The sequence below is a fragment of the Selaginella moellendorffii genome, unplaced genomic scaffold, assembly GCF_000143415.4.
Source record: "Selaginella moellendorffii unplaced genomic scaffold, v1.0 SELMOscaffold_93, whole genome shotgun sequence".
Classification (NCBI taxonomy): Eukaryota; Viridiplantae; Streptophyta; class Lycopodiopsida; order Selaginellales; family Selaginellaceae; genus Selaginella; species Selaginella moellendorffii.
The window spans coordinates 231,930-247,642 of record NW_003314354.1 but is presented as its reverse complement, the minus strand read 5'-3'; the positions used below and the strand labels follow the sequence as shown (position 1 = coordinate 247,642).

At 50.7% G+C, this 15,713-nt stretch overlaps 3 protein-coding genes across 6 annotated transcripts; 1 reads left to right on the top strand and 2 right to left on the bottom strand.

The window, feature by feature from the left end:
- Positions 1-4,674: 4,674 nt before the first annotated feature.
- On the bottom strand, positions 4,675-5,473 carry LOC112341885 (DNA-directed RNA polymerase III subunit RPC2-like). Its single transcript, XM_024662832.1, has 3 exons — positions 5,336-5,473; positions 5,004-5,165; positions 4,675-4,950 (listed from the first exon to the last, which is right to left on the bottom strand). The coding sequence occupies exons 1-3, from the start codon at positions 5,471-5,473 to the stop codon at positions 4,675-4,677; spliced, it is 576 nt and encodes a 191-aa protein (XP_024518600.1).
- Positions 5,474-5,557: 84 nt separating this feature from the next.
- LOC9629494 (flowering locus K homology domain) lies at positions 5,558-7,466 on the bottom strand. 4 transcript variants are annotated; one of them, XM_024662886.1, is made up of 7 exons: positions 7,349-7,466; positions 6,844-7,294; positions 6,659-6,763; positions 6,374-6,598; positions 6,258-6,316; positions 5,820-6,189; positions 5,558-5,744 (listed from the first exon to the last, which is right to left on the bottom strand). In XM_024662886.1, the coding sequence occupies exons 2-7, from the start codon at positions 7,105-7,107 to the stop codon at positions 5,613-5,615; spliced, it is 1,155 nt and encodes a 384-aa protein (XP_024518654.1). In that variant the 5' UTR covers positions 7,108-7,294; positions 7,349-7,466; the 3' UTR covers positions 5,558-5,612. The 4 variants fall into 4 exon arrangements, with proteins under 4 accessions (XP_024518654.1, XP_024518655.1, XP_024518653.1 ...); XM_024662887.1 differs by having other exon boundaries at positions 6,844-7,283; XM_024662885.1 differs by having other exon boundaries at positions 6,844-7,251.
- Positions 7,467-11,873: 4,407 nt separating this feature from the next.
- LOC9628913 (DNA-directed RNA polymerases IV and V subunit 2) lies at positions 11,874-15,660 on the top strand. Its single transcript, XM_024662894.1, has 6 exons — positions 11,874-12,168; positions 12,284-12,445; positions 12,499-13,346; positions 13,398-13,695; positions 13,753-15,011; positions 15,075-15,660. Exons 1-6 carry the CDS (start codon positions 11,908-11,910, stop codon positions 15,583-15,585), a joined length of 3,339 nt encoding a protein of 1,112 aa, XP_024518662.1. The 5' UTR covers positions 11,874-11,907; the 3' UTR covers positions 15,586-15,660.
- The last annotated feature ends 53 nt before the right edge of the window (positions 15,661-15,713 follow it).

Here is a 15,713-nt window from a genome sequence, read left to right as displayed (position 1 = left end):
ACAAGCGGTGGTGGACGACAGATCGCGAGCCTTTAAAGCGGCTACCTCAGGTATGGAGGCAATGCTCGTAAGCGATTCCTCTGGCAGAGGTGGCGTGTGGGGAGTTATCTTCAAGCTGTGGAGGACTGGTGGGCACAGGCACAGGAGGAAGCTCAACACACCCAAGCTCTCGAAGTCACATCTCGCGAGTTGTGCGGAGAAAAGCCCGAGAAAGAGACTAGAGGCGTTACGGGGAAGGACGAAGAATGGTGGAGAAGACGAAGGCGCAACTCAAGAGGCGTCTCACAACATTTATAGTCGGAGCAAACGCAGCGCAGCGATCTATCTCCAGTGGCGAGCAGAATGGATTCGACGCGGATATGCTCCTGGCGTGGAATGGGGACAAACGATAGCCAAGCTTGTTTGTAAGGACTTCAAGCTAAGACCACGTCAGCATTTTCCCGCGAAAACATCATTCGAAATGTCCAGCCCATCTTGTGTCATTCAATCTTTCGAAGATAGAACCGAGCCAACCGAGGGTCCTTCTTCTCTCATCTTCGAGAGGAAAAGCTCAGCAAAAGGATATATTTGTTTGGTCCCGCAGCAAAACTAGTGGCAAAATTCTGCCAGGGAACGATTCCTAGTAGGAACTTGACGCGCTTAGTAGGAACTTGAAGAGCTTAGTAGCTTCACAGGCCTAAACCAGGAATGCATTTTGATCGAATGAATGAGAAAGTAAATGACATTACCATATAGTGTCTGGAGGATCGCTCCCACTGGCTTCCTCGAAGCCAAGCGCGCATGCGCACATCCTGGGCTACCTCTTCTATCCGCCTGCTAACGACCACACCCTCTTCTCCTTCGTGTCAATCCTCTACCTGGGAAGCCTGCCCCCTGAGGAGCGTGAAGGGCTCCGAAAATCCCTTCCGCCGACTTCTCAGGTTGCGTGTGATCTTGTGGTGGAGTTTGCTGGGGAGCTGCTGGGCCACGACTTTCGTGCTTGCGATGGAGATGACGAGGTTGGGAAGCCGCTGCAGATGTTTTGGGAGCGCTTTTGTGGCAGCAAAGGCGTGCGCGTGCGCATGGATGCCGCTGCTCCTCATCGACCGGGCCAACTTGTCATGGAGGACCGCCCCCCTCGAGCCTGTGCGGCCCTCCCTGGAGCCCCTCTACTTTGGTATCATGGTTTTTCTTCCTTTGATTTCTTTCCTCTATGGATGATTCGTGTTTTTCCAGAGCGGCAGAAAGGATGCAGCTCGCGGCGTGGTGGCGGTACGTAAATTTTGACCCAGAGTGCCTGTGCTTACGCATTCCAGAATGGCAGGAAGGAGGGGCATGGTGGCGGTACGTAAGTTTTGAGCCGAGTGCTGTGCTAACCCATTCCAGGATGGCAGGAGCTGCATGGTGGCCGTACGTAAGTTTTGACCCGAGTGCAGTGCTAACGCATTTTGTTGTTACTTAGTAACAGGGAAGGGATCAGGAGCGAGTCTAGCCGTTGGACTGGATGATGTTCTCTCCAAGCTGACGGAGAGTGACTACTTTTTCTATTTGCCAGTGACGAACCTGGGATGGAACTGGGCTGCTGTTGCCACTTACAGACGGCTAGGAGACATAGTGGAGGAGGAGTACTCACACAGGAACGCCTTGCCCGAAGTGCCACCAGCGTACCCATGCGACGAAGTTACCACTTCTCCATTACGTGTGAGCGAGGCCAGGCTGCTGCTGCGCGGGATCCGGTCCAACCAGCTCCTACGCTCGCTGCTGCTGCACCGGCCGCCACACTCAACACTCCCGCACTACTACACGATTGTCAATGCCAGCGCTCACGCGCGTCTCTGGCTCGGCCGCTACGACCTCCCGGTCTACTACGATCACAGCTTGACGTGTAAGTTACATTCCGTTCGCTTCTCGCTGGCTATAACTTTCTCCCTGATCGTTTCTAGGCGGTGAGCTGTGTACCCGAGGAGCTGTATCGGCCGAAGAAGAGGTAGGCTTTTATACTTCTCTCCATTCCAGCTATAGAAGCAATGTCGTGTTCAGGCTCTGAACGGTGGTTTCCTGGTGGGTCTTTAGTGGAGACTGCGTTGCGACACAACACACTAAACCATATGTGGTACGTGGTTTAGGGTACCACGTAAACCACGTACCCTAAACCACAGAAGGGCTGAGGCGGCACTTCGGCCGAAGTGGTTTGCCATGGCGGAGGCGAGGAGGGTGACGAGCCGGGATTCCTGTAGAGCAAGGTCTGTTCCAAAGTTTGGATGATGGAAGTTGCCACAGCACACCATAGATCCTTGGTCCAAGCCTGGGATCGAAATGCAACTGGAGAGTGTGGATGGGATTGGATTGCTTTCTCCGCGATTTGTTCCGTATCGCCCAGTTGGTATACTTAAGCCGAGGTTGATATCGACTTCTTTCGTTTTCGTCTTTGTTTTCCAGGTGTCCCGGATTTAGTACGAGATAGATCGCTGCTGCCAAAGTGTTATAGAGTCTACAAAGGAGGCTACCAGGAAACGAAGAAACCGACGTTGTTTGACGTTGTTGAGGACGAAGGGAATCATGTGGTTCTCCCGCTGAGAATCAAAGGATGCCAATGGAATGGGGAACGATGGTGTGCTACCAGCTTTTCCGCTAACTCCTCCCAAGCACGAGAAGACGAAAAAGAAAACGCCAGTTCCCCCTTTGGCTGTGAGTCTGATTCCAATGTTTAACGAGTCTGAAGAAGAAGCAAAGAACTCTGCCTTGATCAACGAGTACCGGATAGAAGCCAGGCGCGTGGTATGTGAAAAGTACGTGTTTTCAACTTCACTGAACTTTGTGGTTGATGTTTCCCTGTTTGGAATGCATCTAGATCCAAAGGTGAAGACGCCCAACCCAAGCCAGGTGTGGAGCCGACCGTCACGGGCATGCCACCCAAAGCTCTTGAGGACTACAGCCTCCAGCAGCTGGGCTCCATACTTGGGAAAGAGATGAAGTTCTCAGCTTTGCAACACAAATTCAACAAGCAGCTGTACGAGTTTTGCGACTCGTCCGACACATTACGTCCATTTACATTCCGCCGGAAGTACGCTGCTCTCAAGGTAAAATTTTCCTCACAGATTCTTTTCTTTCTCAGCTGGTATCTCCTTCTCTGGACAGGCTCTCCATGACAAAGAGGCTGCAAAGGATATCAATCCGGCCGCCAGCATGGACCAAGCCGAAGTGTTCCTCAAAGGAATGGATCAGCATCCGTGGTACAAGGAGCTTGCAAAGCTCATCTTTTCGGGTGATAAGTGTGGCTCCAGGGGAGAGTGGCTCATCCTTAACATCCTCCGTCTGGCCGTGGAGGTACCAAAAGGATGATACTCTATATACAGGGCACACGCTTACGTGTCTCGCTCTAATAAAAGGAATGAGGGCTGGGCGGTTCTAATTGGAGGATGCAATGTGCCACGTCGGTAATTTGTTCACACAAGGAGAACTGCATGCTTCGAAAGCGACTGAAGTAGCGCGAGGCTTTGAGCTGGTTGGCCTGCAAAACGAGATGAACCTTACCTGGGATGATAGAGGCTGAGAAACCACTCCGGGACGATATCGCAAGACTCTACGAATTCTTCCAGAGCTTCGTCGGGAACTTTGAGTGCCATCCTGATCAATCCAAGAGCTTTCACTGTGCCGGGCTCGCTGAGATTCACTCCCTCGTTGTCCAGGAAGCAAAGCGAAGACACAATTCGAAATTATAAGCATATCTGATCAACAACACAATACCTTTGTGTTGTTTGATCTGCTACAGACGAGCATTGACTGTCTGTCTCACAGGTTGAAAGTAGCTGTTCAGCGATTCATTGTGGAGTCTCACAAGGAGGAAAACATCATCATGGGAGCCATTGGGACAGCCTGTGGAGCTTCAGAGTCCAGCATGGATTGCATCACATACGAGTTTTTGGTGGGCGAGGGAAAAGCAGGGCATGAAGAAGGACCAGAGGAAGTCACGGAAAATCAAGAGCGGACATTTTTCTTCCTGCAGGAAGACGACTGGTGACATCACTGAAGACTGGCTAGAGGCGCTGTTGACTGTTGCGGAGGTTGGATTTCTAATCTCCACCCTCAAGACAGCCAATGACCTGGCTGTTTTGAGTCAATGCGAGCTCAGACAGGAACTGCGTTCAGGGACTGCAACAGCTGGGCGGAACAAAATGGCGTGGCCCATTTTTATAGGTGCCTCTTGAACCGAAACTTTGGCTGGGAAGTTGAGCGAGGCCTCAATGGGATTGAGGACGAACAGGTGACCAACTTGTTCGATGAATACGGACGGAGGAGGCAAAGCAGCTTAGCAACCCTTCTGCACAGGTGCTTCAGGTGGAACCTCCTCTGCACCTTGTAGAGGTGTCTAAAGTCAACCCACAGAAGTTGGAGGACCGTCTGACGATTCTGGAGGATATGAGGGATAACAAGGAATTTCACTTGAAGTATCTTGAAGGGGAGGTTGACTTGTTGATTGGAGCTTCACTGTTGGAAATTTCTATTGAATTCTGGAAATGTGTTTTGAATGAACAAGTGAAAGAAAACATCGAAAGGCAAATTCTTCTAAAGTTGAAAAAACGGAAAAGATATTGACTTTTTGACAAATAATCTCCTTTGAGAAAATCCTTTTAAAAGATTGATGAGTTAATGCTTTTTACTACAATAACGAGGTACACGTTCTTATTTGAGGCTTCAAATGAGCTCTCTACTCTCTGCTCTCTGCACGTCCAGGACACTCTTGTTCGTCGCCAATCCCAGAGCACGAAGCGTTACGACGATCCAGACTGGATCGGCTCCCATGATAGACAACTCCAGGTTGATGATTCCTTTGTCCTCCTTGAGAAGAACTCTCGTGAAAGTGTTCCGGAAAGACAAGCCTTCGTTGGGATAAACAACGTAGCTCTTCCAGCAGCCCTTCCGAGAGATTGGAGCATCTCGCCCAAAGTTCAAGTCTTGAGGCATCACAACCTGGAAAGTTGTAGAAAGTCATTCCAGCAAACCAAGAGGTGGAAAGCCCAAACCTTCTCAGCTCCCTCGACGATGACATAGGCTCCAGGATCAAGAGGACAATCGATTTTTCCATCGGCATGGGCGTTTGAGAGCTTGGAGCCGATCATACACGGAATCTCTCCGACAAAAACTCCGTCATTTCGGAAGGACTCGTCGACCTTCTCGTTAGAGAGCTGAGAAGAAAAGAAAGAAACCTCAGTCAAGCAAAAGAAGAATGAAACACACTCCTCTTTCCTCTCTAGCTTCACAGGCAACGAAATGTATATCATCAAAGCCCTCTTTCTTACCCTGACATGGATGCCCGCGAACAATCTTGCCGAATAGCTCTGCAGGGATATTTCACCACGGGCGGCCGGAGCGACGCATTCAGGAGCTTGATGGACGCAGTTTCTCCACCGAAATCTCTGGAGGAGCGACGGCAGCGCCTCCCAGAAATCGTCAAAGGAGTAGATGAGATGCCCGCAAGCACATCCTCTGCCATGATGGCTCGCTCGATCGCTTGATTTCTTGCTAAAACCTTTGCAGGCTAGAAAGCTAGCTAGAACTAGAACATAAAACCCCTCCCTTTAAATCTAATTTGTTTTATTGCCTAGTTTGTTTTACCTTAATCTAATCCATCGTCACGTCGACGAAGGAAGGGCCGATTGCCCGTTAAGAAACGCATGAACCAAACTTTGCGCGGCATTTACTTGCTCTTGAGTCCCTTCAAACAATATGGTTCTTTCCACGGAGCTTTCTTTGCTTCCATTGACCTTCACAAAACCGAGAAACAAAAACTTAGATCTTCCCGATCGATCGAGCGGAGCTAAAAACGAAAAAAAACGTACCTTGATGGTAGCACCGGAAACACTCCTCATGTGGGAGATATGAAAGCCGCCTTTTCCAATGAGGCCTCCCATGACCGAGCTGGGAACGCTCATCTCCGCCGAGACTTTTGGTAGCATCGGTGGTAGTCGAGCGGCAGGATTTGCGTAGAGCGGCGGAGCTTGGGCCAAAACCCCGCCAGCGTATGCTGGACCTGCGAGAGGATGCGGTTGGAGGCCGTAGAGAGCCATGGAGGAAGGAGAATGCCCGTAGACAGCAGCCACGGAAGAATGCGGGAGTAGTACTTGCTGTCCGGTGTTTCCATCGATTCCTAGAAAGTATGCCGTCTTGGCTTCTGGATTTGTAGGCACAGTTTCCTTTGGTGGATTATCTCTGCGAGCGCAGCAGTAAAATTATCGTCTGCCGCAAAGCAACACCACCCCACCCCCAAAAAATACTACCTTAAGTTGGCAGCTACGAGCTCGATGGCCATTTGTACCGCGGCCACTTCGCCCGAGATCTGGAAGCGCTTCTAAGCTGAGACGAGGAACAAAAAGGAAAGAGAAATAAGAGATACCTGGACTAGCCGATCTGTCTCACAAGCTGCCGAGCAAAGCGGGAGCTGGTCCGAAGGCAAAACTCGGACGCTGGCCGAGGATGAGCCTCGAATGTTTTTTATGTTGGCCCCGGCTTTGCCGATCAAGCTCCCGGCTTGGGAGCCGGCGATGAGCAGCCTGGTCAAATTGGGAGAGCCTTGGTGCTGAGGACCAATTGCCGCAGAAGGCGTCGCACCATCTCCGTCCTAGAAAATGAGAAATGTTCAGAGCGACGAGTGACATATTCGCGATCAAAAAAATGTCACCTTTAGTAAGATCGTGACGACTTCAAGGAGAGCAAGCTCGGCACAACTTCTGTCCGAGACACCCTCGTTTTTGGAAGATATCAGTACCGCTCGATCCTCGGTAGTCTGGAATCAAATGCATCAAACACGTTAGCCAAGATCTTAAACAACCCAAGGAAGTAACGAAAAGAGAGAACTTTACATACGTTCATGGGATCCGCGATTTTGATGTGAGCGCCAGTCTCGTCTCTCAGCTTCTTTATCTGCGATCCTTTCTTGCCGATCACCTTGCCGATCTTCCCTGCAGGGACAAGGAGGCGAAACAAAACATCAGGCGTTTTGACAGCCCGTTTGGTCGCAGGGCCGGCTCCAATGGAAATTCCACTACCACCGTCCTCTGCGTGGCGCTTCCTAGAAGAGGAGGAGTTTGGGACGGGAGCCAGTAGCAATGCTGATGGGTTTGGGGCCATCCGATGCTTGGAGGAGAGGGCACTCGCTCTTGAGATTATCACAGCGGCACACCAGGGAGGAGGATCATCTCATGGGACTCGAGTGGAAACGACGACGATCAGGGGATCAACAACATCTAGTGCGACGCAATCATCTGCGCAGATCTGTTCGTGTGTGTGTGACAGAGATTATTCGTCTAAGAGAAGACTATGGTGCTGGTAAAGAAAGAAGGAGCAACAAATCCCCCCAAAATCCACTTACATTCCAGAAATGCAGGCGCCACGGCTGCCGCCGCTAGAATTTGCCATGGATTCGACGAGATCGACGCTAGCGCTGCCGGATCTGATCGATGTTTCCCTTCCCAGCTGCATAAACCCTATTCCTGACGCGGCAGTCCGTAACGCATGCATGGCGCCACATCTTGTCCACGTCATTTGGGCACCACGTGGCTAGGGCTTTGCTGACGCGGGTGGTTCTAATTTGAAATGTGCCACGTCGGCAACTGGTTTACACGAAGGAGAACTGCATGCTTCTAAAGCGACTGAAGTAGCGCGAGGCTTTGAGCTGGAGCGGCGTAGGCCTGCGAAACGAGATGAGCCTTCCATACCTGGGATGATAGAGGCTGAGAAGCCACTCCGGGACGACATCGCAAGACTCCACGAATTCTTCCAAAGCTTCGTTGGGAACTTTGAGTGCCATCCTGATCAATCCGAGAGCTTTCACTGTGCCTGGCTCGCTGAGATTCACTCCCTCGTTGTCCAGGAAGTAGAGCAATGGGACGAAGTCCTTTCTGGAGAATCTGCCTCCTCCCTGGAACCAAGAACGGATGAATAGCGTTGCGCATCTATCTAGAACTTTGCAAGCGTACCTCCACGGCCAGGCGGAGGATGTTAAGGATGAGCCACTCTCCCCTGGAGCCACATTTATCACCCGAAAATATGAGCTTTGCAAGCTCCTTGTACCACGGATGCTGATCCATTCCTTTGAGGAACACTTCGGCTTGGTCCATGCTGGCGGCCGGATTGATGTCCTTTGCAGCCTCTTTGTCATGGAGAGCCTGTCCGGAGAAGGAGATACCAGCTGAGAAAGAAAAGAATCTGCGAGAAAAACTTTACCTTGAGAGCAGCGTACTTCCGGCGGAATGTAAATGGACGTAATGTGTCGGACGAGTCGCAAAACTCGTACAGCTGCTTGTTGAATTTGTGTTGCAAAGCTGAGAACTTCATCTCTTTCCCAAGTATGGAGCCCAGCTGCTGGAGGCTGTAGTCCTCAAGAGCTTTGGGTGGCATGCCCGTGACGGTCGGCTCCACACCTGGCTTGGGTTGAGCGTCTTCACCTTTGGATCTAGATGCATTCCAAACAGGGAAACATCAACCACAAAGTTCAGTGAAGTTGAAAACACGTACTTTTCATATGCCACGCGCCTGGCTTCCATCCGGTACTCGTTGATCAAGGCAGAGTTCTTTGCTTCTTCTTCAGACTCGTTAAACATTGGAATCAGACTCACAGCCAAAGGGGGAACTGGCGTTTTCTTTTTCGTCTTCTCGTGCTTGGGAGGAGTCCAAGTCTCACGCAAGAAATAATCTCCCACTCTGTGTGGTTCCTGTTGGAAAACACTTCAAAACGGCAGCACAAAAATCGAAAACAATCACCGGCTTCGCTTCAGCCGCTGCTCGGACTTGGAAAGCTCGCTCTGGAGAATGTTGGAACCATTTGAGCCGCGGGCTTCACTAGCGGAAAAGCTGGTAGCACACCATCGTTCCCCATTCCATTGGCATCCTTTGATTCTCAGCGGGAGAACCACATGATTCCCTTCGTCCTCAACAACGTCAAACAACGTCGGTTTCTTCGTTTCCTGGTAGCCTCCTTTGTAGAATCTATAACACTTTGGCAGCAGCGATCTATCTCGTACTAAATCCGGGACACCTGGAAAACAAAGACGAAAACAAAAGAAGTCGATATCAACCTCGGCTTAAGTATACCAACTGGGCGATACGGAACAAATCGCGGAGAAAGCAATCCAATCCCATCCACACTCTCCAGTTGCATTTCGATCCCAGGCTTGGACCAAGGATCTATGGCGCGCTGCGGGAACTTCCATCCTCCAAACTTTGGAACAGAACTTGCTCTACAGGAATCCCGGCTCGTCACCCTCCTCGCCTCCGCCATGGCAAACCACTTCGGCCGAAGTGCCAGCTCAGCCCTCCTAACGCTAGATTCAATCCACGTAGCGAGTGACGTGGCGCTGCCACCATACTGGTACAAGACCATGTCCTCCGGCTGTGGAGGCGAGAGCCACTCCATATGCTTCGCTGCTCTAGCCCCATTTTCCCGCAACCTCGAGAGCTTTTCTTCATCGATCGATTCTAGAATGGTCTTGGTCTGGTGGAGCTGGTCGCTTATTCCGAAGTTGGCTGAGATTTGACATTTTCTGGGATCAGATTTATTTGAGGTGGTGCTGCTGCAAAACTTTGCTTCCACAATGGTTCAAACTTCTTTCCATCTTTGTTCTAACGATTGGGGAATGCAGGCATTGTGTCTGGCTTGGTGCTTGGTGCGACTTGTCACACAAAGACATTTTCGATGACTCGGAGACTCCAAGTGCAGCTCCATGGCTGAGCGTCTTTCGGCTTTTTGGATCTTAGGCAATTAGGAGAAGCGACGAAGCTAAATGATGGAGCTTCGCACAGGAACAGGGCTTCTCACTTGTTAGCCTTCGTCTCAATCGTAAAGAAAATTTACGACCAGGCCATTGGTAAATACTCCATCAACCCATTCTTAGTACTTTTTTGCCTTAACGGTGGTTTGGCAGCGCTTAGGGTTCAACACAGCAGGGTGTTCTTTCGATTTCCCTCTTGGATTCTTAGTTTCTTGATCTTGCTCCTTGCCCGATTCCTTAGTTGCTTCAGGTACAGAGAGATTTTCTTTGTCATCTTTGGTACACCTTTGGTCGGCAACAAGTGCAAGCCCCAAGGCATCCAAGTGGGTTCTGCAAACTGCACAGAAACTATTCAAGCCAAGATAGCCTTCTCTCATCGATCGTCAAGCAGATGAAATGAACCTCTGGAGAACAGCCCGTTGTGGTGGAGTCACACTAGATAATGCGGACGTGGATGTGGGCACAGAAGATGATGCTGGGGATGTTGAGGATCTGGATGATGAAACTCCACAGACTAATGATCCAGAAGGCAACATAGTAGCAGCTGCTGTTTCTAATCTTTATAGCAAAGATTCTCACATCTAAGTAAGTTCTCCCGTTTTTATGCTTGTTATTGGAAACCAGCAAGAGAGCTCCCAAAACAGATCCCTTTGAGTCCTGATTGCAGTCCCATTACAAAGATGAAGCAACAAATATACGTTGGGATTGAAAACATGAAAAGTACACACAGAGTTCTTTCAATCAAAATCACATTGGTGAGTGGTTTAGTTTTTTATTTCTCTCTATTCTAAATTTGAGGTTTAACGGCACTGCTTTTGCAGGTTCACAGCATATGCTTCTGACAGCTAGGGGAAGAACATGAAGTGGCAATTGAAGGAGGTGCTAGTTTATGCAGGTAAGTACACCACCACCAGATTGGATACCATAACTTGACTAAAGTTTCTGAACAGGGGAATTTGTGCCCATTCAAAAAGTTCGTGAATTTGGTTTTCGCTGCACAGTTCAAGGAAATGCCACCTCTATTTACAGTACCAGGAAAGAGTGCCCTGAATTTGGACCTGACATAGCGCTTCTTAAAGTATGGGGTGCTTCTTCTAATTTCAATTTACTAAAACATTTGTTTTGTAGGTGGAGGGAGTGACTCTACCATGCTTTCTTTTACCTTCTTCGCCACAAAAGGACTTGCCTCTCACGGTATTTGGGTACCCTGGTGCTGTTGGCTACTTCAGACGAGCAACGCGAGAGTTATAACAGAATGCTGATCCAGAAAATGGTGGGCTTTGGAGCGTCTATTGGCAAGTCTTGTGGGACAATATTCAGGAGTGGACGTCACAATACGAAGTACTTAGTTTTTAACCTGGATTTTATTGGATTTATAGGGTGATCTAAAGCGTGCTGAAGAAACAGCTAAGAAATGGAGTTTCAAACCCTTTTGCGAGGAATACCGGATAGGGCTCAATGTGTTTCTGCTGGATTTGTTGAAGCACTTACATCATGCTCTGTCGGTCATACTTGTCCCACCGTACCAGGGTGGTAGTTCTAGCTACATTACTTTTCTGAAATCTCAAATTAATGTTGTTTACAAAAAGGGATTTCACCCATGGAAATTCCAGAAAGCTCACACTGGGGCCTTAGACATCAACCAAAACTGTGGAACGTCCACAGATAATCCAACTTTCGTGGATCAGCATCTAAAATTTGTGTTGCAAGCTCTTCCGACTCCACAGTGGGCATTGTACACAAGGGCAGATTTCAGCATACAAGGCCATTTCTCGCTTGGTTACACACTCATAAGACGATGCTCCCTCCATCTTCTCCCTGGGCGAAGCATCTAGCAGCTGATGGTTGTCCGTGCTAACGAGCAGCAGGTCGAACGACCATAAAAAAAAAGAAAGTTAGAAGACACTCTGTTCAATAGATAGGAGTGTTTATGGAAGTAATGTAAGTTTGCACCTAACTAGAGTCCCAGATGCTTACCTTGTCTACTGATGCCGAGAAGAAGTTGACGATGGATTAGATTAAGTTAAAACAAACCAGGCAATAGAACAAATTAGATTTTAGGGACTAATGGAGAGGAGGGGTTTTATGTTCTAGTTCTAGCTAGCTTTCTAGCCTGCATTCTAGGGTTTTAGCAAGAAATCAAGCGATCGAGCGAGCGATCATGGCAGAGGATGTGCTTGCGGCGTTCCTGCGAGGGAGGAGTCCTGTCGCGCATCTCATCGACTCCTTCGACGATTTCTGTGAGGCGCTGCCGTCGCTCTTCCAGCAGACGGAGGAGATTTCGATGGAGAAGGAGGGCAGCACAGCGTCCATCAAGCTCCTGAATGCGTCGCTCCGGCCGCCCGTGGTGAAATATCCCTGGGAGGCGCGCCTCGGGGATCAGAGCTACTCGGCAAGATTGTTCGCGGACATCCATGTCAGGGTGAGAAAGAAGGGCTTTGATGATATACATTTCGTTGCCTGTGAAGCTAGAGAGGAAAGAGGAGTGTGTTTCATTCTTCTTTTGCTTGACTGAGGTTTCTTTCTTTTCTTCTCAGCTCTCTAACGAGAAGGTCGACGAGTCCTTCCGAAATGACGAAGTTTTTGTCGGAGAGATTCCGTGTATGATCGGCTCCAAGCTCTCAAACGCCCATGCCGATGGAAAAATCGATTGTCCTCTTGATCCTGGAGCCTACTTCATCGTCGAGGGAGCTGAGAAGGTTTGGGCTTTTCACCTCTTGGTTTGCTGGAATGACTTTCTACAACTTTCCAGGTTGTGGTGCCTCAAGACTCGAACTTTGGGGCGAGATGCTCCATCTCTCGGAAGGGCTGCTGGAAGAGCTACGTTGTTTATCCCAACAAAGGATTGTCTTTCCGGAACACTTTCACGAGAGTTCTTCTCAAGGAGGACAAAGGAATCATCAACCTGGAGTTGTCTATCACGGGAGCCGATCCAGTCCCTGTCGTCGTAGCGCTTCGTGCTCTGGGATTGGCGACGGACAAGAGTGTCCTGGACGTGATACACGCCACAAATGATCCCGAGCTCGCCAACATGATCCTACCTTCGTTGCGCGAGGCCGCCGACCAGGTTTCCGACTTCTTCGGGGACGAAGACGTCAATCACCGGGATTGTGCCGCCAACCAGGAGTTCTTAGCTTCCAAGTCCAGGAAGCTCAAAGGAAGTTTTGTCGACGCTCTGTTTTCCGCTCTCGATTCTCCCAAGAGCAAGGTGATATACCTCGGCTACATGGTGGAGTTCCTTTGCACATCGTATCTTGGTCGCCGGCAGCCTCGAAAGAACAGCCTCGTCAATAAAAGGATCCTGGGCGTGAACGAGCTTCTGGCGCTACTGCTGACCAAGGCTATGACTCGTTTCATGAGGGAGACTTGCAAGAAAATGCTGCTGATGAAGAGCGTCACCGACGGGATCTTCAACGATAAGATCGTCACTTGTGACTTTAGAGACGCGTTCAAGAGGGGAGTTTGGGCTGAGCCACAGACGTATGGCAGCGGGGTGGTGGAAGCGCTAAAACGGCAAAACGTCACTTGTACACTGGCTCATCTCCGGCACGTAAGAACTCCATCTCAGTACTCGGGCAAAGTTAATGACAGCAGATACCCGTAAGTGAAACTCTTTGTGTCAATCATGCTATAGCTCTTTTCTTTCTGCAGAAACAAGTCTCACACTGGAAGGTTCTGCCCGGTCGAAACTCCTGAAGGGGAAAATTGTGGCCACCTCAAGACTCTGGCGCTGTTTGCGATGATTTCCTCTTATCGCGATGAAACCGATGTGCTCGACAACCTCAGCGGCTACTTACAAGATGTCGATGAAGTTCCCCTCCAGCAGCTCCATGTCTTTGACAAGGTATTTCTCAATGGACGACTGCTCGGGCTGTCAACACGGGATGAAGCTAAGGCTGCTGTCCTGCACCTTCGCAACAGGCGACGCCGAGGTGCCATCCATTCGGAGGTATGAGTTTTGACGTTTCCGGCTTTTGTAAAGCTGAAGAGATTATTTTCTTCTCAGGTGGAGATAGCACCAAACAAGCATGGCGAGCTGCAAATCTTTACTGACGGAGGGCGAGTTTTGAGGCCTGTCTTCATCGTGGAAAACAACGAGTGGCTACTGACAGACGACAATGTGTCTGAGCTCCGTGAACTGAGCAACGGGGAGGAAAAGGTCCGCTTTTTGCTCCAGGAAGGACTGGTGGAGCTGCTGGGGCCCGAGGAAGAAGAGCAATGCGTGATAGCTTCAAGGTACAGCGATCTGAGGTCAGGGATTTGCTACACACACATGGAGCTGCATCCGGCAGCGATGCTGTCCATTACAGCGTCCACCATTCCGTTCGCTCAGCACAACCTCAGCACCCGCGTCACCTACCAAGCTCAGAAACACTCGAAGCATGCAATCGGATACTACTCGTGCAACCCGAGCAAACGCTTTGACACGACGTCGGACAGCCTTTTCTATCCGCAGAAGCAGCTGGTGTCGACTAGCATGTGTCGGCTTCTCTCACCAAACGACTCCGCGATGATGCGGGGATGGCCGGAGAAGTTGATGCACGGCCAGAGCTGCGTCGTCGCCGTGGCGTGCTACGACGGCTATAACCAGGAGGACTCACTTATCTTCAACCAGGCGGCCATCGACCGTGGTTTATTCCGTTCCATCCACGAGAGGACTCACCGCTACAACATCAATCTGCAGAGCTCCGAGGAGAGCTTTGGAAGGCCTGTGGAGGAGGACGGTTCTCCGCAGCAGCGGTATCAGCACTTGGACGAGGATGGCTTCCCAGAGATCGGTGCGCGTCTCCAGTCGTCGCAGGCAGTGATCGGCAAGACCCGGAAGCTGAAAGAAGGGACAGTGAGCAACAGCAGCATCTTCCTCAAGAACTTCGAGGAGGGGTCCGTGAAAGAGGTGGTGCGGCTCCCGAAAATCGCCCAGGGATCGCACGACGTCAACTTTAAAACCGCGAGCGCGAGTTTTCCGCACGGCGGCGTCAAAGTTAAGATCGCGAGCACGAGAGCTCCGCAGGCTGGCGACAAGTTTAGCAGCATGCACGGGCAGAAGGGCGTGATCGGCTGCTGCTTGAGCCAGGAGGACCTTCCCTTCACTCGCCAGGGGATCGTCCCGGACGTGATCATCAATCCCCACGCCTTCCCGACTCGCCAGACTCTGGGCCAGATGCTCGAGAGCATCGCAGGGAAGGCCGCCGCGATGGGAGTGAGGGTGAATACCACTCCATTTAGCAGCGCCTCGCCGGATCAACTTGGTGCTGCTCTCCACAGGTATCTAAGTTCTTTTCTTTCGCTTTGTTCTACGATCCTATCGATGTTCTTGGTTTTGTCAAGGTGTGGCTTCCAAAAGTCTGGGAACGAGCGGTTCTACAGCGGCCTCTATGGCTCCATGATCAAGGCGGAGATCTTCGTCGGCGTTTGCTTCTACCAAAAGCTGATGCAAATGGCGGACGACAAGATCAAGTGGAGGAGGATCGGGCGGCATGACAGCATCACGCGGCAGCCCATCAAGGACCGGCAGAAGTATGGCGGGATCAAGTTCTCGCAGATGGAGCGCAGCAGCCTGGTGGCGCACGGCGCGGCGGCGTCGATCCAGGAGCGGATGTTCCACCTCAGTGATCCCCACCAGGTGGAGGTTTGCACGCGCTGCGACCGCATGGCCAGCATTGGGCGGTCGCGGGCGCCCAGCTGCCGCTTCTGCAAGGACAAGTTCCCGGGCTTCGCGAGGCTGGAGATCCCCTACAGCTGCAAGCTGCTGGTGCAGGAGCTCAACAGCATGGGAATCGACCTCCGCCTCGTCACCCATTCCAGCGCCTCGCTCCGCGGGAGGGAAGACAAGAATTAGGGTTCTTCCGCAAAACGCGCGAAGTTTAGGGCTTTTATACATAGTGGTTGAATTAAAGTGGTGGTGTTTTTGCAATTTTTGGAATTCAGTGTGTGCGATGTTGATGCCATATCCTTGGATGTCAATAA